The 24298-nt window shown below is 50.3% G+C and overlaps 1 protein-coding gene across 5 annotated transcripts in view; it reads right to left on the reverse strand.

Moving 5' to 3' along the window:
* Positions 1-341: 341 nt before the first annotated feature.
* Positions 342-24298, reverse strand: part of ONECUT2 (one cut homeobox 2) — a 29262-nt gene continuing 5305 nt past the window's right edge. For 2 of the 5 annotated variants that reach the window (XM_075077144.1, XM_075077148.1), the window contains 2 exons: positions 22372-22455; positions 18541-21795 (listed from right to left, as the gene is read on the reverse strand). In XM_075077144.1, the coding sequence (XP_074933245.1) occupies positions 21659-21795; positions 22372-22455 (221 nt within the window). In that variant the 3' untranslated portion in view covers positions 18541-21658. The other 3 variants (XM_075077149.1, XM_075077145.1, XM_075077150.1) reach the window with 3 other exon arrangements.

Genomic DNA, 24298 nt, shown 5'->3' on the forward strand with positions numbered 1-24298 from the left:
CTCTCGTGGCCCCCATGTCCTGGAAGGCTGCCGTGAGGTCGCTGGCACTAGCTGCGTGAGCCGCGCCCACAGAAGGACGTGCCGGATCCGTTTTCACGCCGCTCGCACCCGGCCGGATCGTACGCGCGCCGCAGCGCTCCTGGGCTGCGCCTCTGCATCGGTCCGCCCGTGCTCGGCTCGGCTTCACCCCGGCAGCGGTAAGAGCCCGCGCCGGCGCGGGGGCCCGAGCAGCAGCGCCCCGCTGCGCCCCGTGGTGCAGGACCAGGCTGCCGTGAGCAGCCGGACACTGGGAAAGCGCCTGGGGAAAAACAGGAACGTGTCATCGCACAAGGAAGCAAAAGCATTGTTTTCCTCCTTTATTGAACTTTGGCAAATAATATGTGTGTGGGTTTTACATCAATAGCTATAAATAAAAATTTGAAAGCAATGTAATACTTGTCATTAAGATAAAGGACATCTATTGGCACAAATCATTGAGTAAAAACCCTTTAATGATAAAATAACATTCACTCTTTAGCTACTTTATTTGTCTGAAAAACTCAGCTTACACTCAGTTCAACGTATCACCTTCCACAAAGTTAAAAAATGACATAAAATGACATAATAAAATATACCTTAAATTTCATAATACAAGTACCTTGGCAAATTTTAGCAAGCTGGACCATCTACTGTTGGCCACAGTAGTGAACATTGTCATCGTCTCACATACCCCTTGTTGCCTTTGGACTGAGAAATGCAGGTGAACTCAGCGTGTAGGTATTACAACAACTGCGCGTCGTCTGAGTAGTGTCTGGGATCTGCTAGCATGAGTTGAGTCTGCCGAAACGAATATCGAGTCTGCTTATTGCGGAAGAACATATAAAGCTTTCTGGAAGATTAAACACTATTACAATCATTAACTGTCTTACAAAAAAAACCTATTTAAAATTCTTGTATCCATTACCGTCTTTGGCAGATAAATAAGGAAAAAAAAATAAACGGACTATATTACAAAGCTTTCATTATCACAATCTACTGTATAAGGCCAAATAAAAATATGTTCCTTTGCACTAATGAAAGCACATCTCTAATATATCCTTAATGACAGACAATATAAACACTCTACCGACGTTACTTCAGATGCCTCGTTAGAAGACTGCGACGTTCGTACTCCTACTCCCCGAGCGGCACTCCTACGCAGAGTAAACTGTGTTTAGCAGTTGATTTGGCTTTACGTCCAGTACGACCAGAGAGTCAGGGTTGCGCGAGGCGCCCGAAGCGGGATCCGCGTAGAAGAGCCAGTCGGTGTGCCGGTCCGCTGGCGGTGCTGTAGAACTGGGGGTCTTGAGCGTGGAACCGGTTTAGGACACGAGGGGTAAATCAAAGGGGGTACAAAACACTTCAAGACCGCCGAACCCCGAGCGGAGGGCGGTGCGTGCCGGGGCTGCCGGAGCCGGTGCTCGCGCTCCCTCCCGGCGGGGTCTGGCTGCGCCGCCCCGACGGACGCCCGCGCCGGGCCGCTGCACCGGGCCTGGGCAGGGGACCCCAGCGCGAGCGGTCCCCCACCCCGCCGCGGCTCCGCCATAAAGCCAAAGGAACTCCTGTCCCTGGGAAAAAACGCACAGTTGGCTCCGTTTGAGCAAGGCCTGTATTTGAAAGTGACTGACTTGCGAGTCGAACTGGCCGGGAAAAAGCTGCTAGTCGGCCAAACCTTTCCTCCAATAAAAATTTAATTTACCTGGAATTCAATTCGGGTCTGTGTTCAAAACACGGACTGATGAGAACTGATCTGAATGCCAGTTCTTACCAGTACTTAATCGTATGAGGCAAAACTGTGCATGTTTTCACAGCTCAAATGCATACACAACTGCGCCACAGCTGCTAACAGATAACAGGCTCCATGCATAAATAAATACCATTGAACCAAAAGAGCTATTTTCAAATTCAAAAGAAGAAGTTGCCATTAAGAACCACGATGCATCACACTGCTAAGGTTTTGCCTCATGCATAAAAATGGTACCGCTGATTGGCAGTTGCTAATTATAATACTACACCGTCACACAGAACAATTAGCTGTTCAGACCAAGTAGCACAAATGTAGAAAATAATCTTTTTTTTTTCTTTTTTTTCTTTTTTTTTTTCAACAGAGCAAATTAACACAGATTGTTTCTTCAGCAAAATATGAAACTGTAAACTTTGGGCTCATTCTGCAACTTTTCCCCAATCCATAACAAACAAACAAAAAAAACCCAATGGGAAGAAAGACTGACGTACATTTTTAAGCGCACCTTTTCCGTCTATTACAAAAGCACAACCTAAAACGTATAAAGCTTTTTCTTTTTTAAATCACAGTTACCAAAAAGAAACAGTGAATAATTTATTACATACGCTATAATAACATTACTCTAAACAACTATTCTCTATGAGGTATATCTGAGAAAACTCGGTAAGGGATTGCACGGTCTGCGTTGCCAACATGCCCAGTTTTATATTAAAGCTTTGGAACCGTGAAGAAATAGAGGATGAAGGGGAAGGAGAAGGAGAGGGAGGAGAAGGAGAAGGAGAAGGAGAAGGAGAAGGAGAAGGAGAAGGAGAAGGAGAAGGAGAAGGAGAAGGAGAAGAAGGAGAGGAGAAAGAAGGAGAGGAGAGGAGAGGAGAGGAGGAGGAGGAGGAGGAGGAGAAGGAGAAAGAGAAGGAGGAGAAAGACAAAGAGGAGAAGGAGAAGGAAAAAAGAGAAGAAGAGGTAGGAGAAGAGGTAGGAGAGGAGCCTTTGGTATTATTAGGAGTTTTGTTCTTTGCAGGGCTGCATTGCAAAGCACCACAGTACAAAAAGCCCACCAGGTACGATTCGGCGGCCCAGTTGAAGCTGAGGTATTCACAGGAAGAATAAAAAAAAGCACAGAGAGGTCTAGACTGGCAAAATCGTTGCTTTGGTTCAAGCAAGGCACTCGTCCCGTGGTAATGTCACACTTTGCAAGTGAAGCATGAGTCTGGTAAGAAATGTGATTGCTGCAGAGGACCCTGCCAGCTCTGGGGATTTTCTGTGTCCAGCCTGCCACCCGTCCGTGCTGTGCAGGGGGTGGCGGGGGCACGGCGGGAAGGTCTCACCTACCACAAGGACAGATCGTCTCCTCCACGCCCAGAAGGCATCCTGAGAATTATTATAGCTTTTTATCGAAGGAACATATAGAGAGAGATACAAAAAGCACACTTGTCAAGTCCCTATCTTTTCCAATGCAGTTTAAAACCAAAAAGAAACGCAAACCAAAAGGCGACATTTAACTAAAGCGGAGCGTTTGTGTTGAGCTGTCGGTAACTGTGTGCGTGAACCCACAGGCGCTGCTCGCGCAGGTTCCTTAGGGAAAGGCCCAAGCCCCTGCAGCAGCCGGGACGCGGCTCATGCGGGGTCTCACCAACGCAGGCGATGCCGCGCTGGGGCGAGTGTCCCCTGCCTTGATTGTCATCAAAGCAAGGCGTTTGCACCCACGCGGGGAAGGGCCGGAGATTTATAAACCAGCTTTTAAGCTCAGCCAAAAGTGCACACCTGCAATCCGAATGAGTTTTTTTTTTTTCTCTTTTAAATTTACCTACCAGCCAGCGCTCACCTTGTTTCTTGTTTCCCCTGCTAATGGCAGGATTAGGGGGCTCCTAAAGAAAAGCTGAACTTGGGTCTGGACGGGGGCCCGGGAAGCTGCGGAGGTACAGAGTGGTGGGAAGAGCAAGCAGCGCCCAGGAGCCAGCTCAGCTTATCAGAGCACTTGGTTCAGGCGTATGAACAGCCTAAAACAGGCTAAAAGAAACAAATGCCAAAGGGCACCACTAATTCCCCAAAGACAAACAGCCAACTTTCAAGTACTCGCTTAGGAACATGATACTAATGGAGCTTAATGCGGTTTTGTTTTGTTGCTAACTCGAGAAAAATAATTAATTGGTTTTCATATGAAAACAGTAATTGCGAACGACAACAAGACGTAGGCAGGAGAGCGCGGCCGCCGTACCTGCTGTGCCCACCGGCTTCGCTGGACGCAGCGTGCATCTAACGAAGAAATAATAATTTCTAATGCTAATTTCTGATGCAAAAGCACGCCCGCGCCCACCGAAGCAGGGCTCGTGCAGGTGGCAGCACGCACGTCCCCTTCCCCAAGGAAGCGGCTGACGGACAAAGCCTGGATTCAGCCCCAGGTCAACACAACTGCTCCTTCCACCGGAATCTGGCGTGGGGAAGGACGTGAAACAGTGTCACGTCTCCAAACGTTTTTGGCTGGCAGGGAAGGCGTAAGGGAAACACAGAAAATGTCGTCACCAGAATTGGCAGCTTCCACAAGAAGTATTTCTTTGGGTGTCTGGGTTGCAGCTGTACATCGCTGTTTGTAGGAGAGAACAGTTGAAACTATAAAAGAGCACAAGCAAAATGCAGACCGCACAGAGAAAGAAATCTTTGGTATCTTTGGTATCATCAACACGATTAAAATTACAAATGGAAAAAGTCAGTGAGGTAGCCTCTTTGGTTCTCACTAGAAATAGAAAGGTTTTTTCTTTTTTTTTCTTTTTTCCTTTTTTTTTTCTTTTTTCCTTTTTTTTTCTTTTTTCTTTTCTTTTTTTTTTTTTTACACACACAGAAGTTCATTCTTGGAAGCAGCTAGGTTAAGGGTTTCTCTCTTTTTGCTTGGCATGTATATTATTATTTCCCCCAGCTAAAGTTTTAAGAAGCCACAAAGTTCAGGCAAAGTATCCCAGTGTCTTTTTTGTTCCCCTATCGTTTCTGAACGCACAGCTTTAGGTTGAATATTCATTGCTTGTCCTCAAAATTCGCTCTGTTGTTCTTACAGAAAATCAACTGTAGTGCTTTAAAGGTAATTCTAAATAAAAAATAAAAGCTATACAAGGGCATCCTCAGATGATGATGAATAAGTTAAATAAATAAGTTATATTATGAAGGCTTTATGTGCCATAATAAGGGTACGTCACACTTCCTAATCAGATGGGAAGAGATTAACTTAAATAATTTAAACTTCGATAGTTAAACAATTGAAATCAATTAAAAGAAGAAATTAAATCTAGACTCCAGTTTTATGTAACTTGTTATTTCTCTCCCACCTGTAACAGAACCTGGCTGCTCTATGAAGCAATACTAACTTTTAAGTGTATTTACTAACATAGGTTTTGCATCTCTGATGCGCTAAAAGAGTAAGATGGATAAATAAGCAAAATTAAACCCAAATTAATCAATAAAGCATTGAATTAAATAGTTACAAATAACTACCATTGGAGCCTGATCCCGCAGTCTGTATCCAGGCAAAACTCCCATTGAATTTTAAAGCTAAAATGAAACTCAATGTGATTTAGGCTGAACAGAAATTTCGGGACCTACTCTAAGACTAAATTAAATAAATTACAGTATTGATAGATAATATATTGGGTTAAAACCCACAAGTGTCTGGAAAAAAATAAAACCATTTTAAGCTTTGCCTTTTTAAAAAATTTAAACAATAAAAATTCCCCTTAATAAATATAAAGGAGGCCAAGTATAAAGTTTCCCCATGTCTTAAAAATACTTAGGTCTTGTGACAAGCAAGAAAAACGTTGGGTTTTGTCCGAAGCTAGCACACCCTTTGCAATACCATGTCGTTACCGTGTCTTGCTTTGGAAGAGGAAATCCCTATTCCCTTACGCAGGTTGGAGAGTAGGTTGCTGGTTTAGTCCTTCTCAGGTCTTTGGATTCAGCTTTAGGTAAGAGAGATCCAGAATAAAGCTATTCAACCGAAGTCATCACGCACATTCTTTGTTCCTTCACGGATCATTAAACAATATCCAAGGTGTCTTGAAAGTTGAATTCATCTTGGATGTGCCCATGGTAGTAACTCCGAGCACGCGGTACGGAAGATGCTGGGATACTATCTGTACATACTAGTCTTTCGTATCAGGATAAATAAAAGGAATAAGTTACATTACACGGCTCTATAGATTCATAATTATGTGGTATATAAACATAACATATCTATTAGAGTTTTTTTCTTAAGTATGGGCAAAATATAGCATGTGTTCTGCTCATACATGTACATACAAATACATCTACCCACAGTATATGCTATCGACACTCCTCTTCTGAGATAGCTGCTACATAAAAGCCTACGAGAGTTGACAGTGAAATGGAAGATGCAACACAGGGCCATGAAAGATTCAGGGATAAAAAATGCTGCAGTATTTTCAGATGTTCAGATGAAAATGATTTTTGTCAAATACGGAGGAAGCATGGCTGTTGATGTATTTGCAATCCCCGGCACAGAGAAGCCTCACGCACTTTGCTAACCAAACGACAGGCTCGGTGCTGCTCAGTCCAGGTAACTGCATTGCTCCCAGTGTGAGATGGCAGATCAACATTTGAACGATGAACTTAAGCCATAATATTGCATAACAAGAACTTCCGCAGCTTGGAGAAAACCGGACTGACTCCGCTACGGCTACTGGGATGAGCCCCGAACAGAAGCAAGAAGCCCCAGTCTTTGCTCGCAGCCTTCTCGAGGCGCCCAGGGCAGGCTCCTCGCTGCCCCTAGGGACGGTGGTAGGCGGGAGGCGAAGCCGCCAGCCCGCGGACGCCCCTAAGGGGAGGTGTCCCACGCGCCCATCTGCGGGGGCACGGACGGCCAGGCGCACGCCTCAGAGGACGCCTGGGACTCTCCTCGCCCGAGGTGCCCTCCTCTGCAGGGGAAGGGAGGCAAGGGACGGCAGGCCGGGTTCACCGGTGGTGCGTCATCCCCTGCAGTGGTTGCAAGGGCACTATGGAATGGAGCGTGAGAAAAGCGACCGAAAGCCAGCGTCGCCTGACACTGCTGCAGATTGCGGGAAGACGCTTCCAGAACGAGACATTTCCCATGAGGGCAACGCCACGTTCAAAATGCACGTGGAGAGGCTGGTTTGAGTGGACCCTCTCGATGGGAATGAAGGTGGACCTTCAGCATGACCAAACCACCTCAGCCGGGCCCTGCTCTGCAGCACGCTGACTCAGAACTTCTCACTCGAATACCCGGAGGCATTGGTACGCATCAGCCCAGATCTGAACCTTTTTTTTCTGGCAGCTTTATTCCACGCCTGACTACGAGGCTTCTTTGGATCATTTTCGAATAATGCACGATCTGTCTGGAAATCTATGCTGAAGGGTGTTTTGATTCCCAGAGCTGATATGTGCTGTCAGTTTAGCTGTGAGGATCCTGAATTTACTTTTCAGAAACCTTTCCTGCCCTGAGCAGAAAAGGCTTTTTGACTTTCTTGCTTTTTTCAAGTGTAAGCATTGGAAAATGACTGCAGCGGTTTCGCAAAGGAGTTAAAAAGAAGCCCTCATTTAAAGGTAGAGGTGGAGCAAAATCGTAACCGCTGCACTTCAGCTCTGAAGACAAATTTGGACCTAGGTCTGCGTGTCACTTGGATCATCATGGCGTTGATCAACCAACGTAACATGTCTAATATGTCAAAACAAACTTAACTGCCACATGAACTGCTGAAACCTCGATTTCGGTTCAGATCGGGATCTGATCTCAGTGAGCCAGGCTGTGGCAGTGCTCAGCACTTACAATGACAGAAATCGGTACATATATATTGCAAGTTTTATCCCTGGGGAAGAGAAAGAAGGGTGTAGGTTACTCAACTGGTTTCACATACAGAAGGATGGCTGTTCGAAGCTCTAGACATACAGGAGACCAACTCTACCTGACAAAACAAGTCATACCCAACCGACACGTTTTTCCTACGTGGCTCTGGAGAGAGGAGACGTACCAGCGTAGTATCCCAACATCTTGCACTTGGAGTCCATGCAGCTCTTGGAGAGATCCCGTGTGAGGCAGAAACAGGAGAAACATAAATAAACCCACCCGTGTGGTTGCTCAAAGAAACAGAAGTGATTACCTGTACACAGATCAATGGTGCTATATGCATTTAGTCGTGCAAGAGGAGACAATGAACTGAAACACAAGTAGTGAGAATCCTCATCTTTGGTATTGTAGCTGTTGAGGTTTTGGTTGCTCTGTTCCTTGTTCTTTTGAAAAAACTGCATAGGCACAAATTAAAGACAATCTTCAACTTTAAGATGACTGAGTTGTCAAATGAAGCAGCAATCGTACTGGCTTTGCTTTGTTCTCGTCCTTGTCAACCCTTTCTTTGAGATCTGCTTCCTAAAATGTCCAAGATGTCTGTCAAAACACAGTGTGTTACTCGTTTGCTTCCTGACGTGCTTCCTTGTTTTTTTTATTTTTATTTTATTTTTCAATGGAACAGTTTGTTGCAGAAGAAGTAGGTGCAGAAAACGTTTCTTTGGTTTCGATTAAGTAGTACATAAAAAAAGTCTCAAGTGTCTCTAAAGAACCACGACCGCGCTTGGCTTGCTGCCGGGGACTCGGCCGGTGCTCCCGGAGGGGCCGTTCACTGGTAAATGCGCACATCGGGTGGCCGCGGCCGTTTCGGCGTCGCGGGTCGGGCTGCGCGGTGCAGGCAGGGCCACGGCGTCGCTGCGGCCGCGAGCGGGGCGGCGGCGGCCGGGGCGCTGCTGACATCGGCTGCCCGCGCTGCCCGCCTGCCGCCGGAGGTGGAGAGGGGGCTTGGAGTTTGTGAGGCTTCCCCATTGCCGAACAGCCACCCGCACCAGCGATGACGGAAGGAAAATGGCAAGTTATAAACATCTTTGGCTTGCAGTAATCCTGTCTCTTTGGTGTGCTGTGTTCCTGCCAGCTTGGGTAACTGGTGGATGAAAGGAACTTAGGGATGCAGTAGATCTGGTTGGCATATTGAAGCCATATGCGGCACATCTAAAATGGTCAGCGGCAGCTGAAGGGCTTGTTTCTGTTTTTTTCCTGCTTGAAAGTACCATAAGAGTGAAAAAAAAAAACCTGAACAAAAAATAACATTGAACGCTAAATACGCAAGGACATTGTCGAGGAGAAATTAGATTCCTGGTAACTAAAAAGGACATATTAATGACCTAAAAAAATCTAGATCTTTCAAAACGTTGTGTTTGCTCCATGTATTGTAGCAGTTAAATTGACCTCCTGAGTGTGCATCTGCATTAGGTACAAACACAGAACTTGTGACAAACTGCAAACTGTGCTTGAGGCTCGTGTGGTCACAGAGGTGTTCCCTACCGACGTTGGAAGTTAGACTGCATCTCGAAACAGTCGCTGCAGTGAGTCCAGGATCGTCCCTATTTCCGTAGCTACTGGCTTTGTGCTTGATACTTTGAGCTCAAGTGAACTGAATTTTTCTGATCCAGGATCAAGCGATACTCACTGATTAAATTAAACAAACTAAAAAAAAAAAAAAAAGGCAAACAAAAACTTAACTTTGATCTTTTTTTTTTTCCCTAAAACACTTAACAAAACCATGCCTGAGTTTTAAAAACAGGTTCTCGGATTCTTTAGCGTCTACGTGTCAGACTTTGTGCTCCGTTCTCGCGTGGCTGCGCCACGGCGGCGAGCTTTGGTACAGGGCGGTGTGGCCAGCACCGGCGCCCTGCCGGCAAACGCCGGGCACGGGCAGGCTGCCCGGGCTCGCAGCGGCACCCCCGCCGGCCGGGGCTCTTTGGGGCTCAGGAGAAACTTGCCTCACGAGCAACTCCCCTACATTTCAGACCTGCTTCGCCTGTCCTGAGCATAGTATTGTATAGAAAGAGGTTAATTTCTAACTTGCGCCTGCTAAGACTGACTAAAAGCCGTAAGAAGTGTCCTCTGTTACAGCTGGGCTGGGGTTCGTTTCCAGGAGGATTGTGCTTTAAGTCACCAGTGAAGGGCCCCGCTGCGAAGCCGCTCTCTCTGCCGCGCCGGCCGCTCACCATCACGCTTTGGTACAGGTGCTTGGGGCCGAGGAGGAGCCCCCCGAGCTCAGGTCGTCCTGCCACTTCTCCAGGCTGCGCCGCCGGGCGTTCATGAAGAAGTTGCTGACGGTGGTGAGCTCCAGGCCCAGCTGCTGGGAGATGGTGATCTGCATTTCTTTGGAGGGGCGCTTGTTCTCCTTGAAGATGGCGAAAAGCGTTCTGCGCTGGAGGTCCGTGAAAACCAGGCGAGATTTCTTCTGGGAGTTGTTCCGCTCTTTGTTCGGCTCTTGCTCTTTGCGTTTGCAGGCTGGGGAAGGGGTGGGCAGAGAGAGAGAGGGAACACGAGCGTCAGGACACGCGTGGCTGCCCGCAGACCCTGCCGGCCACGGCGACCGGCGCGGTGGGCATGGGCTGTCACCCTCCCGCTGCTGCCAGCTGAGCCCGCGCCACGCGGGACCGTGTCACTCGCATCCCAAAGACCGGCATTTTCAGGAATTATTTTGGCTGGGCACCTGGTTGTTAGGCACTGGGGCACGGAACTCCTAGGCAATTGGAGTGCTCCCCCCCGGCCATCCCCAGACAGAGCCCTCGAATTCACTCGCCATTTCTGGACCTTGAGATTGTCCACATTTTTTTATAAAGCCACCATCTGAGAAATGTGTTGATCTTCTGTTACAGCAGCATTAGAATTAAGAATTTAGGTTATCTGATGTCAGCCTAGGAAAGAAAATGCAAAGCACATCCTTTTTTTTCCCCTCAATAGCTAAGACAAAGATTAATCCTTTGCAGAAACTTCTCACGTGCCGTCACTTACAACAACTACAGATTACTATTTTTTAATAAAACAGTGCAGGCCACTATTTCTTAATGTAAACTCCACCCCTGGGTAATGTACAGGACGGAGGAAACACAACTGGAAATTGCTGTCCGTGCATTTAGATAAATCTATCCATATTTTGGGACAGCTAGCCTTTTCTTTGATCTGCCATTCCAACATAACACAATTACCGTGGCCACAGTGGTGAAGGCAGGAACCCCCCAAACCCGCTTTGATAGTACAGGGGAAAGACCAGCTGAGCAAGCAGAAACTGCCCCCTCCCCCGTGCTCCCTACACAATTTGCAACACAAAAACACCCTCCATCTGGGGCTGTGGTGTGTTTTCTGGGCATCAGCTGAAATCTGCAGCACACGGGGCTGCCTTCGTGTCTGCCAGCGAATGCACGTAACTCCTGCCTCCTGCCAGGCATTCCCCGGGGAACCGCTGCCGACGCATCCTTCTGCACCCAGTGCCCCGCTCTCTCCCACCCAGCAGCACCCACTGCCCCGCTCCCTCCCACCCAGCAGCACCCACTGCCCCGCTCTCTCCCACCCAGCAGCACTCAGTGCCCCGCTCTCTCCCACCCAGCAGCACCCAGTCCCCCGCTCCCTCCCACCCAGCAGCACCCACTCCCCCGCTCCCTCCCACCCGGCAGCACCCACTCCCCCGCTCTCTCCCACCCAGCAGCGGGGCGGGCTGGCGAGGCGGCCCCGGGCAGCTGGAGGGGTGCCGGCAGCCCCTGCGCCAGCGGATCCTCTCCCACAAGCCGCCCGCAGGGTGGAGAGGTGCTGCCATACACCTGCGGTCGCAGAGGGGCGGGTAAAACCCCACGGCAGGGGAGGACGCGCGGTTGAACTTCGCTCCGTCTCAGCCAGGACAGGCTGCTCCGCTCCCCATATTCATCTTCTCCAGCCCCAAAGAAGGGCTGTTTCCACCGCCCCAACGGCCAGGTCTAACCTTCGCACAGGAGCTTGGCTACTTTCAGCACCCCAAAGCAAACCCCGGTCAAAGCGCCTGTGGCAGCAACTTCGTGCGACCACCACTGGGGAAAATCATGTTTGACAGCACACACTGCCACTGTCCAGCTGAACCTTCTGTTTGCTTGGTTTCTCCTGAAGGAAACCGCTGTGGCCACTTTCTCAGCATTTGCCAATTTAGCTGCGGTTTCTATCCACTGCTGCACCAGCTGCTGTCTGAAAAAGCTGCCCAAACTTCAGACATCTGTGGTGAGAACTCCTAACTTCTGCCGTGGGACCGTTTGCTTACGGCCTCGCGTGGAAATAACCAGACCACCTAGCACGTCTCAGATTCTACAGCTCCCTGTAGGTTTGCACTTTCATGTGCTCTTTCACAGGCTACAATGTTGAAAAGCTATGAAAAAAAGGGGAAGAAGTAAAACCACATCTTTCTGAGATGCCATGGCAGCAGCACCTGCTGTTTAGGCAATGTCCCTCACGAGCAATGAGCTCTCCACGCACCCCGAGATCACGTGGACAACGAGGCATCCAGCTGCCACCTGAGGCACATGGTTTAAGGCCAACCAAAGCTTCTTCCTCCTGCCCGCAGCCTCCCCTGGGCACCTCACACCCCCTGCAGAGCCGCTGGCTTGCCAGCAGCTCCATCCTCTTCATCACCGCTTCACAGTGGCTTCTTAAACTGCATTTTCCATAAGCAAACTCAAAGCGTTGCTGAAACCAGGCATGGCCTTACATGGCACGATACGCTCACCCTGCGCGATGCTTATCACAAGCCGGTCCAGAAATGAGGTAACGCTTCCCGATGGAAATCCTCTATGGATGTGCAGCTTTGCTGAAACACGCCGATTTTTTTCCCGATGTCTGCTGGCAGCGGTTACCAGAGCCTGCCCCTGTGGAGGTGATGACACGCAGGCTTCCACAGCAGCGGGTCAGGGGCTGGCTCGCCTCAGCCCTTCTCCCTCGGGGTTTGTGCCGCAGCGTGACTGCCGGCAGTGCCACCCCAGGCATAAAGCCAACGGAGCTTCTAGAAACCCCCGCCCCATATATTGGAGTTTATCTGCATTTGGGTTTACAGAATGCATTTTGAATCATAGAATCACAGAATCATTAAGGTTGGAAAAGACCTCTAGGATCATCAAGTCCAACCCCCAACCCAACGCTACCAGGTCTCCTAAACTAAAGAAGTGCTGCATCTACATATCTTTTAAATACCCCCAGGGACGGTGACTCCCCCACCTCTCTGGGCAGCCTGTGCCAGGGCCTGACCGCTCTGGCAGGGAAGACATTTCCCCTCATCTCCAACCTAAACCTCCCCTGACGCAGCTTGAGGCCGTTCCCTCTCGTCCTGTCCCTGGTGACTTGGGAGCAGAGACCAGCCCCCCCCTCACTCCAGCCCCTCTCAGGCAGCTGCAGAGAGCGAGAAGGGCTCCCCTCAGCCCCCCCTTCTCCAGGCTAAACCCCCCCAGCCCCCTCAGCCGCCCCCCAGCACACTTGTGCTCCAGACCCTGCCCCAGCCCCGCTGCCCTTCTCTGGACATGCTCCAGCCCCTCCAGGGCCTTCCTGTCCTGAAGCTCCTTCCAGGAGGACAAAATAGTCTGCAATACCCTGGATTGCAAACCTCTTTTAAAACAGGCAACTATCTCTCATCTGAGAAGAAATCTCCCCGTCCTCCTCAGATCGTCCTTTTCACCTTAAAGCCCGACCCTCTGCTTTCCTGGGCCGGAGGTTCAGCAAGGCCAGCCTCCCCGCTCCCCAGCTCGCTCCAGCACCGGCGGCTGGCTGGGAAGGGCTGAGAGCCACGGGCAAGCAGCAGCAGAGCCCTTGGGCAAGCCGGAGGCGCTCTGCGGTGGCCAGCGGCATCCCCCTCCCCAGGGCGTCTCCTGAGGGCAAGGGCGAGGCCAGCCAGCGATGCCCGTCAGAGCTCAGGTCAAGCGGGGCAGCAGCGCCTGACCATCGCTGTGCCAAGCGACGCTAATGGATCCTAAAAAAAGTCAGTATTAATAGCTGATCTGTATTTATTAGCGCAGAGAGAACATCAAGTGCTGAAACCAATACCGCTGCCATAGCACACCCGGATTTAAAAATAGCCTGATAAGGCTGTCTACACAGGGCAGTAAGATACAAAAAAAATCCATAAGTTGGCATGGGGAGGTAATGTGCTGGGACAAAATAAGTAGAGTGAATTGATAAGTGGATGGGTTTTTAAGCAGCCCTATTAAAAAATTCTGCAGGTCTAGAATGTGAAATGAGAACCTGCTCCAAAAAGTAAAACTCAGACTGTGGAAATGCCTGTAATTAACCCAAACTGAGGACCGCACCCACCTACCTGTGCCCGAGCACGGCACCACAGGGAGCCTGGCACAGCTGGGTGCGTAACGGGCTACGCTGATCAGCTTAGTTTCGTGCATGGGATGGTATTTAAGTGGATTTCTGCAGGGAACTGGAATATTTTGTTGGAGTGGCTGATTCTGACTCCTCTCCTGCAGCCGTTCTCAGCTGCCAGATTCCAGCGGCTGCAGCAGAGCTGCCTCTGGGAGGAAGGTCAGGGCCGGACCCTTCGACATACCCTAAGAGGGCCAAACCGTGAGAGGAGGATGCTCCGGAGAGTTGGGTCCAAACCCCGGCTCAGAGGTTACCGTGGGCGTCCCCGGGAGTGGTTCAGAGCGCGGCCCTGCCGGAGGCAGCGGCACCAGCCCGGGGTTTCTGCCGGGACCCGGGGGAGCGGGCGGCAGCACGGCCGCTCCTGCGTGGGCACGCCGGCGGCTGCAGTGCGAGCCCGTCCCTGCGGCCCAATGGCCAGGCTCGGGTCTCCGGAGGCGATTAGCCCAACGGCATCACGCAGCAAGAATTTGGGTTCCCTGGCTGCATCTCTGACCTACCAGACCACACAATCCACAGATAATGGTTTACCGCCTGTCTGAGATGAAAAAGCAGCTTTTAGGCTGGATTTCTGCATTTGAGGCTTTGCCTCACCTTTTGTCTGGCGTCCATGCGGCAGCACCCCCAGCAGCGGGGGTGTGACGAGCACCTGCATCTTTCCTGCAGTTTTCTAATAGGTTCCGGGACACTGGGCAGAGTCTAGTGTTTCCTAACATCACTAATTTATGTCCAGAGATACTCTGCGCTTTACAGTTATTGGTATCTTGTAATAAATAATGCAAAGGTATGTGCTTTTCAATGCATTCAGTAAATACTTTCCTTGAACTGTTAAGTTTGCTCTTGAAAAGGCACCATAAAGGCAAATGTTGTTCCTTGACATGCATTTATCAGAAGAGAAAAATGGAGTGAGCACTCTAATAAAATAAAGTTATTATCCAGGAAACCTGCCTACAGAAAGAGAAACGTTTTAATCGTAGAGGGAAGGGAAGCAGCCATCTTGATTCTAAGAACAATTTGATTTATTAACTGCAGTTAATACTGAACATACATCTATGGAAGAAAATGGACAACTGGCAAGAATTGAAAGCCATAACTGGGGGAAAAAAACCCCAAACCTTCCCTTTTCTTCTCACTGGACTAAAGATGCTTTACACAGAAAGAATACAGAAGGAGCTCAGAAATAGATTCAGTACTGCCGTGCTTACTGTTGACTGAAGTGGACACGCGCCGATTTAAAGGGCATTAAGAGCGGTGCAGAGACCTGACACCGCACTGCGGGCTGCGTCCCCAAGGAGGGACATCTGTCTTCAGTGAGCGTGGTTTTGTCCTGCAGCTAAAGCTAAGGGAACGTTTAAGAAAACGTTGCTTGAAAACAGAATTAGGTATTGCTTAGAAATAAAGCAAATAAAATAAAAAAAGCACTCCGAGTAGGTGCAGAAGGGCAGGCAGCGAGTCAGGCGAGGCACCAGGAGATGATGGGAATGAGCCCCAGAATCCCTGCGGTTCTCAGTGCTAATAAGGTTCCTCTCCACAAAGACAATAACTATTCAGATGTTCAACTTTAAATATGCAAGACACTCTATTGATTTTTTATTAGCCTGTTTGCAAGCCTGAGGTTAAGCATGTGTGGAAATATTTTGCCAGATCCCAGAGAGGGAGTGCAGAGGCAGGCAGTCGTGCCTCCTGGCTGACAGGTGCTGCAGCTCTCAGACAGTTTCACGTCACCCCACCCGCCTGTGTGCGCGTTTGGCAGCTGGGAGATGTGCCGCCCGAGTACCGTGCCCTGTTTGCCAGCCAGGGAAGTGAAATCCAGCCATCGGTCCGGGCCACCCTGCGCAGCTGCAGCTCTGGGAACTGGGTAAAACCCCCGCAGAGCCTTGCGAAGGGGCCGTCTCCCCGAATGCCCTGCACCTGCAAGCCAGTTCCCCCGATCAGCAGGGCTGGCACTCATTCCACCTAACGTGAGCCAGGGAAAAGCAGGGGCATCCCACGTCCCAGCCCCCTGCAGCCGGGGCACAAGGGTCGATGCAGCTGGGATGCGCCGCCTCCGCAGGCAGACACCTCGCTGCGGTGGGCGAAGTGGGGAAGGGCACGGCGGCCGCCGCTCGCGTCTGCCACAGACTCCACCACGCCTTGGGACACACCTCTCTCAAAAATTTGCACTAAACTGCCCACACTTAATAGCTTTCAATAAAATTCACACGGGAAAAAAGAATGATCGCATGCTGCTTTGGAAGAAATCACGACCCCACTGTAACCAGGCGCTGTAGTGACTGATGTGTATCGCACCAGGTCCAGCATCCGCAACCCCATCTGCTTGAAAGGGATATGCAGGAAAGTGGTGATGGTTTTTTATTTTATTTCTGCAAGCCCATCTGAATTTTGGTTTCTTTGTGAACTTTACATGCTTCTAAATTAAGCTCAATTTTCTTTTTTGTCACTGAGGATCATTAATTTGAATATATCTACTCATAGCTCATTTGTCTTATTTTCGGCAACAATAACTTTTATTTTCCATTTTCTTCCTTAGAAGAGAGGAACCTAGCCAGCCCCTGCATTACAAACAGCTATAAATCCTGAAAAACATCTATAAGCATTTCAGTTGATAAGTACTGCCTTATAACTTCTATTTATAAAGACTGAAGCACTGGGAAATTCACTCTGTCATTAATGATGAACGCATGGCGAATACCAGCAAAAGGCAGTGGATTTGCTAGCGCCGCCGCGGGGGTCCCCCTCCACCCTCCTACGGCGAGAACGCTCGACCCCAGGAGGTGCGGTGGTCCCCAGCGCCCCAAGCAGCCCTGCCCAGCCCCGCTCCCCCCGCCAGGCCGGGGGTCCCACCGTGCTCCGGCCCTAGCCCAGCTTGCTCAGGAGCTCAGCCCCCTGCGCGGTGGGACCCAGGGTCTGGGGCAAGGCCTCCACGCGGCTGGTGAAAGCTCGATACAGTGCAACGGATCAGATCAGGTGATTTGGCATTTTCTCATGACTGTTTTTCACTGACAGATACCCAGCGGGCTCCGTCATTAACGGCTGAAACAATGCGCGGCTCAGCAATCAATCTGCAGCGCGTAACGCCGGCCTTATGGGGCCTTATGGAACCCAGCCGCGGCGCTGCACATCCCTACAGGCAGCAACAGTTCCTATCAGCTGTTTAGGCGGGCACAGAAAGACCAGCCCTTTTTATAGAAGCTGCTTTTGCCATATGTAGGCCAAAATGGATTGATTCGGAGCCCACCACTGCGACCGGCAGCGCTGCAATAGCGTGCATCCTCAAACCCGCAGGCATGGGGCAGGGATGCTCGTGGAGCGAGCTGGGGGCTCTCCTCCCTCAGCTCCTCTGCTCGCCCCGCGGAGACCGGTGCTCCAGAGGGGGGCAGCCGGGGGGACGAGGACACGAGGGTCACCAGCGCCAGGGGGAGGAGGAGGAGCAGGACAGGGAGGCGTCCCCAGGGCTGGGGTGGTCCTCGGTGAGGAAAAGGAGCTGCTTACAGAGCCAGGTGGTCTGGAGGCTGCGTGCCTATGAATCGCCTCAGCAGGTGCTTCGGAAAGTGAGGTCTGCAGAGCTTGGGTGGGCCGTGCTCATGTGAACGCCGCCGGCGGCTGGTACGTCCAGGGAAAGCCCGTGTCCCAGCCCTGAGAAAGAGCTGCTGGCAGAGGATGGGGCGAGCTCCGCTCGTCGGAGTCAGTGCTGCTTGGAGCTACGCTTGTGGCAAGCGTGCCAACGCAGAAATAACAATTGCTCAAGCAAAGGAGAAAGCATCAATGTGAAACCTTCCACAGGCTAACGCCGCCACGGCTGGAGCTGCAGGGGGTCTGGGAAGCCGAGTCCCGGAGATGCGGGAGCTGGTCCGTAAGGGGGCCCTGGGCAGTGGCGCTTGCGGGCAGAGGGGCTTTGCCAACCGGGCTGCGATACCACGGACTGTAGAGACAGGAGCAGGGGGACCTGCGGAGACCACAGACCCATCCCGCTTCCCTTCCGAGAGCCTGACACCAGTTTCCTTCAGATACTGGAGACGTTAACGAAAGAGCTCATGTGATTTCATGTCCTGTGAAGCACAAGCACAGTGCAAGCCCGGCACTCGCACAAACAAAACCCAACATAAATCTGATGTCAGTCCATCTCCCCCCCTCAGGAATCGCTACTTCTAAACCAGTTAGGCGAGGGGGTTTTACCCAGAAATCTGGGAGGACTGTTTAGCAGCCTGAAAATTCTCATGGCCACTCTTCATGGTCTGCTTTCACCGACAAAAGCCTCCCTTGGTCCTCACCTCCTCTGAATTTGGCTCCCTGCAGTTTCTCAAGTTAACTACCACCCTCAGAGAATCACCGGTTTTACGATGTTTTACTCTAATGGCAAAAGTGACTTTGCAGCTATGAAATAAACAGCAAATGTTAAGAAGGAGCCAAGCAGAGAACAATATTCCCTTAACCCAGCAGTAAGTAATTTCTCCCTATAGTTCGTAAGGATAAGCCGTGAATATTGATCTCCCGTACGTGGTTTCATGCGGGTGTAGCACCAAGTCAACTAAACCCAGTTATCTGTCTGACGGAACTAAAAAATGTTTCTCAATTTGATTTCAGAGAGAACTCAATGTGAAGGAAATTTAATTATGCTAGTAATACTGAACACAATGAAATGACCATCAAAAGCTTTTCCAAAGGTTTGAAATGTTTTTCTTTCTCTATGATTCACTTAAAGCGACCTCTTGTATATCTGTGTTACTACTATCTCTTAAAAACTAGGCCTAAAAATCAATTTGATTACCTCTCTGAATTAAGTATGCACAAATGAAAGCAACTGAGATCAATACAAATTAGGTTAAGTACTCCACTGTGTACAAAATCATTATGTAACAAGAAACAATTTGAATGAAGATGCAAATAATCACATTGTCGGGGTGTGCAGCCAGTGTGCCTTCACCTGCTCGTTTCATCTGCTGCACACACATGAAAGCTTCCTGATTTTTGTAATCCCTGAGAATGCCCTCTGACGGCATTTATCCAGAAAAAAACCAGACTATGCCCATGAACGAGAAGTGTTGCACAAAGCGTTCATTCCGTTCTTCCAGAGAAGATGCGCCATTATTGGAGATCTCTTTGCTCGCCCACACCAACCCTCCTATAACAGCACGACGCTCCCTGCACCGCGATTCCTGTGGAGACACAGGGGTTCCTACGACACCCTGAGAAGGAAGGGCAGCGCCTCGTTGTTTCCTGCCAGGAATGGATTTTCTTGGCACTCAACCTGATTTTTCTCTCTCCCAGTTCTGTCACGGAGGGAATGCCTTCCTCTCTTAGGTCTTGCATCCCTCAGCTATTTGAGAAGGGAAGACGAATGGGTTTGGGGACTTGGTTCTTTTATATTACTTTATGGCATGTAGCAGGTCTCCGGCTATTCGTGTCAAATCGCTTCTAAATCTGCTGGGTGGCTGAAATTGGGCTGTAAATTCTGCGGGGCACAGGCTGCTTCTTCCCGTGCAGTGCTGCAAGACCCACCTCACTGTGGGACCTCTGACAAAGGCCTCTAAGTACTGCTGTAATATACTTCCATCATTAATACAGAATGATAAATAATAGATGGGGTAGGGCAAATTTATTGCACTCTAGGGCGAGAACGAGTGGAGGCTTGGTGAGCACGCAGAGCAGTTTCAACGTACTCCTTGTCACTGAGCGGTTGCAAGCCTCGGCCACGCACTGAGGCAGTTCCTGCAAGGCAGCCTCCCGGTTTCTCTTCTGTGGCCGAGGCAGGGAGCATCCCCTGCCACCCGATATCCAGCCCTCTTTAAAAACAAGCTCTTCTGCGAGCCACAAAAGGAACGGACCTGATTTCTGACAGATTTCTGTTTCAGAGTTGATCGTGAGCTCGCAAGGTTTCCTTTCCATTAGCTGGGGGCTATATAAGCTCTCCCTCCCGCCGGGATCACCATCCCGTGCGGTGCCATCTCACGCCGTAGCCATGTCGCAAGGCAGGCAATTACGGGACCTTCCTCCTCTCCACAGACTTTGGTTTTCACGACAAGGGGTGACAACAACCAGTGCAACACAACACCAAGTAACCCGTGGGACCTGTGGCCCCAGGCACAGTGACCCCCTGGGGTACCCCGCAGGGCGCCAATGGCTCTGCGCCATAGGAGCAGCCGGGCTGCAGGGACGGACAGACACACTCCCTGCATAACTGCATCAACCTCGTCGAGGTGCCAAAATACACTTGTGCTGGTTCAGAGTCCCAGCTGCTTCCAGAAGCACAAGCTGACAGAAACCGTGGAAGCAGTAGCATTTAACGCCTTTCACTGACTGTGATGAGCAGAGTCGCCCCGTCTGCAGCGCTGACGTACCACTCCCCGGTGCCACCAGCTCTTGCAGCAGCAAGACTGCTCCGGTCCTCTACCCAGTCACGGCAAAACATTGGATCCTTCAGACTGTACCCTGCGAGTCCTTCACTCCTAACGCCTGGGAGACTTATGTCGCCTCTTGTTCCGGAGATACTCTCTTTTGAATCTCAAAATAGCTTCCAGCTGAATTATAACACTCTCCTGTAATGTGGATTTATATTCCCTTCGTCGGAGCAGAGCTGGAACCAGGCCTTCCCCACAGCGAGTGCTCTGCCTGGTGTAGCAGCACCTGCAAGTGATGCGCCAGCACATCCCCTCAAGTACCAGCACACAGCTGAGACCTTCTCCCCGTGGAGGCAGGGAAGTGCTTCAGGCCTCTTTTCCAGGAGAGGACTGGGAATTTGAAGTTGAGGTGGGTGAGCAAGCACTGTGTAAGACCTGAAATCTTAGAGTGGACTAGAATTTGAAATACCTTGCCCTTTTGTTTTCTGCTGATTACATCTAGCCGCCTTCCCACAGCTATGCCGCTCCGACACCCTCCCGTGCTGCGGTTCCCTCCTGGCACCTTACGCTTACAAGTCAGATTTGCAAGCTGAGCCCCGCGGACCCTGCTGCAAGGGAAAGGGCAGACCTGCTGCGTTCTTGCCGTATGCCTCCAGAACCAGCTTGTATTCAGAAATCCCAACGCATGGGAGAAAGCAGGAAATTATTATTTCCTTTTAATGGCTGTTATTGGTAGGGTGCAATTATGAAGAACAAGAGAGGACAGGAGCAAAGCCGTCCCAACTTATCTGGCAAAGCCAGACCTGTGTCGCTCTCCTGGCTCTCCGAGCTCTCCTTGCACTTCAGGCAACGGCTGCTGAACACAGAATGCAAGAGCAGGCCTGCGAGCAGCGATGTTCTTCACCATAAAGTCAGGTTCCAGTTTCCTTCTTCCCGGGGCGTGCTTCACGGTAAGCTTTAGCAGGAGAGGGACGTGCCCTTCCTCCCCGCGCACCAGCAAAGCAGTCTGTGGAGGGGAGGCAGGGAGCGGGCTCCCTCCAGGCAGAGGGGCCGTGGGTCTCCCAGCTCCGCAGCGCACGTGCTGCCACGCAGCTGGTGGACGGGAGGTGGGGTGGCTCTTCAGCGGGCAAGGTGGGTGAGAGTGGTTGCACCAGGTAGTGCTCCCGTCACCGCAGCTGACACCGAGCGCGGCACTGGCGTCGGGTCTGTGCGGCCGTGCCCCGCAGGACACCTCTTCTGCGGTGCGCTGTCAGGGCTGGGTGCGAGAGGAGGGCCGAGACGCTGCACCCCAGCAGGATCCGGGCATGGTGGAGGAGAAATTTGGCACTGAAGATGCCCGAAGGGCAGGGGAAAAGCTTTGGGTGCTTATACCTAATCTGTGCAAGCCTCTTCACGTCGGGAGCCTGTGGTCAGGGCTGACACGGTGCCACCGGTCCTTCCCAGTGTCAGCTGGAGGAAAGGCGCTCGTGCTGTGACGCTGGCTGCCGGGGAAAGCAGCGCATCCTCACCTGATACGGGAATGAGTGGGCGTGATAAGCACAGAGGAGAAGGAAAACGGTGAAGAAGGTGCGTGGGAAGCTCTCCGAGGAAGACTTCCTCATGCTCTTCCTTTATCTTCAGCTGAGTGCTGCTTGCCAAAGCTTAATGCCTCAGCGCAGGCCCCGTTCTTAAATGCCCATTATGACAAGATGAGATCTGCTGGAAAATCACCACTACTCATAAATATGTTCCCTGCTTACTTAGAGATATTTTGGTCTCAGAGACAATTTGCGTTTTGGGAAACTGCCAGCCTCTATCGCTTGGCCAATAATTCCTTTGTACCAGCGGTTTGAGTCCCCTTTCTTCACAATGGAGTAGTTTGATTTTACAGCTCAAAAACCCCAAACAACCCCAAAACACTCCAATTTCTTTCTTGATTGCATTTCTATCTGCCATCAGTGACTTGTCTGGTTGATCTTATCACTGAACCCATTTGAGATTAGTCTATTTTGTACGATTTCTGCGTACAAAAATCCTCTATAAATCGGACAGCCTTTTATACAAAAGTCTGCAAGACTGATAGAGCTGGATACAAAATCTTTTACCTTGGAAAAAGAGACGTATTAGCTGTCCCTTTGGACATAATGCTCTCTCTGCATATTCATCTCCAAAGTATGATGGGGCTTTTTCTAGAGAGGACAGGAGACAAGATAGTTGTCTTAAATACAAACAGATTGCTATCAGAAGAAAGGGAGTAATCTTTTTTTTTGCCGTGTCTAGCGGGGATAAGATGAGAAGCAAAGGATTTAAAAGACAAAAAGGGAGATTAAGGCTAGTCATTAAGGATTTTTTTTTGTACCTGTAAGCCCTGGAAGAGATTGCCTAGGTAGCCGGAGAAATCCCCATCGCTGGAGATTCCTGAAGAATGGGGCAGACCGGCAGGACAAGTGATGCCTCAAGTCCTTTCAGCCCTGCTTTCCCTGTTAGATTAATTCGCCGTACACCTGCAGAGCCCTGTTTCCACTCTGAAGGCAGCCACAGGGGAGCTCCTCTGATGCGAGGAGTCTGCTACTTTTAGTGCTTGGAGGCTCAGAATAGATGTGTTGGGTTACTGGCGAGAAGCTTGTCATCTCTGAGTAATGTCTAACTGGGAGGGATGAAAAAGCCACTCGCAACTGGTGCATGGCAGAAACATCTAGGGCAAGATTCTGTGACTACTACAAGGGAGGAGTGCTTAAGGATGAGCAACCGGGGCCGCGGAGCAGAAAAAAAGAAGCACAAAGTGTGGGTCAAGACGGCCTATAAAGAGGGAGGGAAGAAACAGCATCTGTTACTGGAAAATAATCCTTTTGGCAAAAATGTTCTCTCCTTTGTGTGTTCCTCACCACAAATAAACTCTGCCAGTTTGCAAATGCAGAGGAATATGTGAGTTTGGGGTATTTTGGTTCAAATGGTGATGGCCAAGAGATACCAGGAAAAAATGAGACGCTGGGAAAAATTTTAATAAGGAAATAGCAAAGAACAGCTCGGAAAAGCTCAGAATGAGTAAAACCTGTTGATGGACCAGTTGTTTCTTAAAAAAGTAGAGGGGGAAAAAAGACAGAAATGCAGTTAATGACAAATGTGGTCAGATTTACCTTTATCAACCGATCAAGAAACCGATAAAAACTGCTTGCTTAACAAAAATGGGATTCAAATTTCTGCAGGACAGAAATGTCTTCAGAAATAATGTAGAACAAAAAGATAGGGCAGGATATTATTTCAGAAAGTTGGTACATGAGAAATATAATTTATCACCCAGCACCACAATTTACCGCATGGATTGCTCAGACATAACCACTAATCTATATCTGAAGAGAGTACTAATATTTCAAGCCACTAAGCGCCTTTCAAAGAATCTTTATGTACCTGTATATTTAGTTCAACACTAAGAAATAGTTTTATATATAGATAACACACTTGATACAGATGTTACTGTGCCTTAATTTTTAGCTGCATCTACGGACAACAAAATAGTCTAAAAATCCAGAGGAAGAAGCATTAGGCAGAGCACAAAGAGACAGAGGACGGACAGACGGACCACAACAGCCCACCTGTGCACAACCCACCCCTCACAACCAGCTACAGCACAGGGGCTCTCCCGCAGGGGTGAGGGTGTGGGAGTGTCAGCAGCACTAGGGCAGCCCCGGCCTTGGGGGGGCCTTGGGGGGATGAGGAGCCGCCAGCCCTCGCTCCTCTGTTATGGCCCCCATGGTTTGCCGGGCTCTGGGCCAGGGAGAGGCCACCATGGCCTGCCCGGGGGTGCTCGCCCCTCGCCTGCTCCCCTCTCTCCTCCTTCGCCTGACCCCTCCCGGCTTTCCCCACCGCCTCCCAGCTCTCCCGCTCCCCTCCATCCCTCCTCCCCTCCACTCCCAGCTCTCCCCCTCCACTCCCAGCTCTCCCCTGCTCCCCTCCATCCCTCTCCCGCTTCACTCCCAGCTGTCCCCTCCCCTCCATCCCTCTCCTGTTCCCATCCACCCCCTTACCCTCCAC

Source organism: Phalacrocorax aristotelis, chromosome W, assembly GCF_949628215.1.
Source record: "Phalacrocorax aristotelis chromosome W, bGulAri2.1, whole genome shotgun sequence".
NCBI classification, from domain to species: Eukaryota; Metazoa; Chordata; class Aves; order Suliformes; family Phalacrocoracidae; genus Phalacrocorax; species Phalacrocorax aristotelis.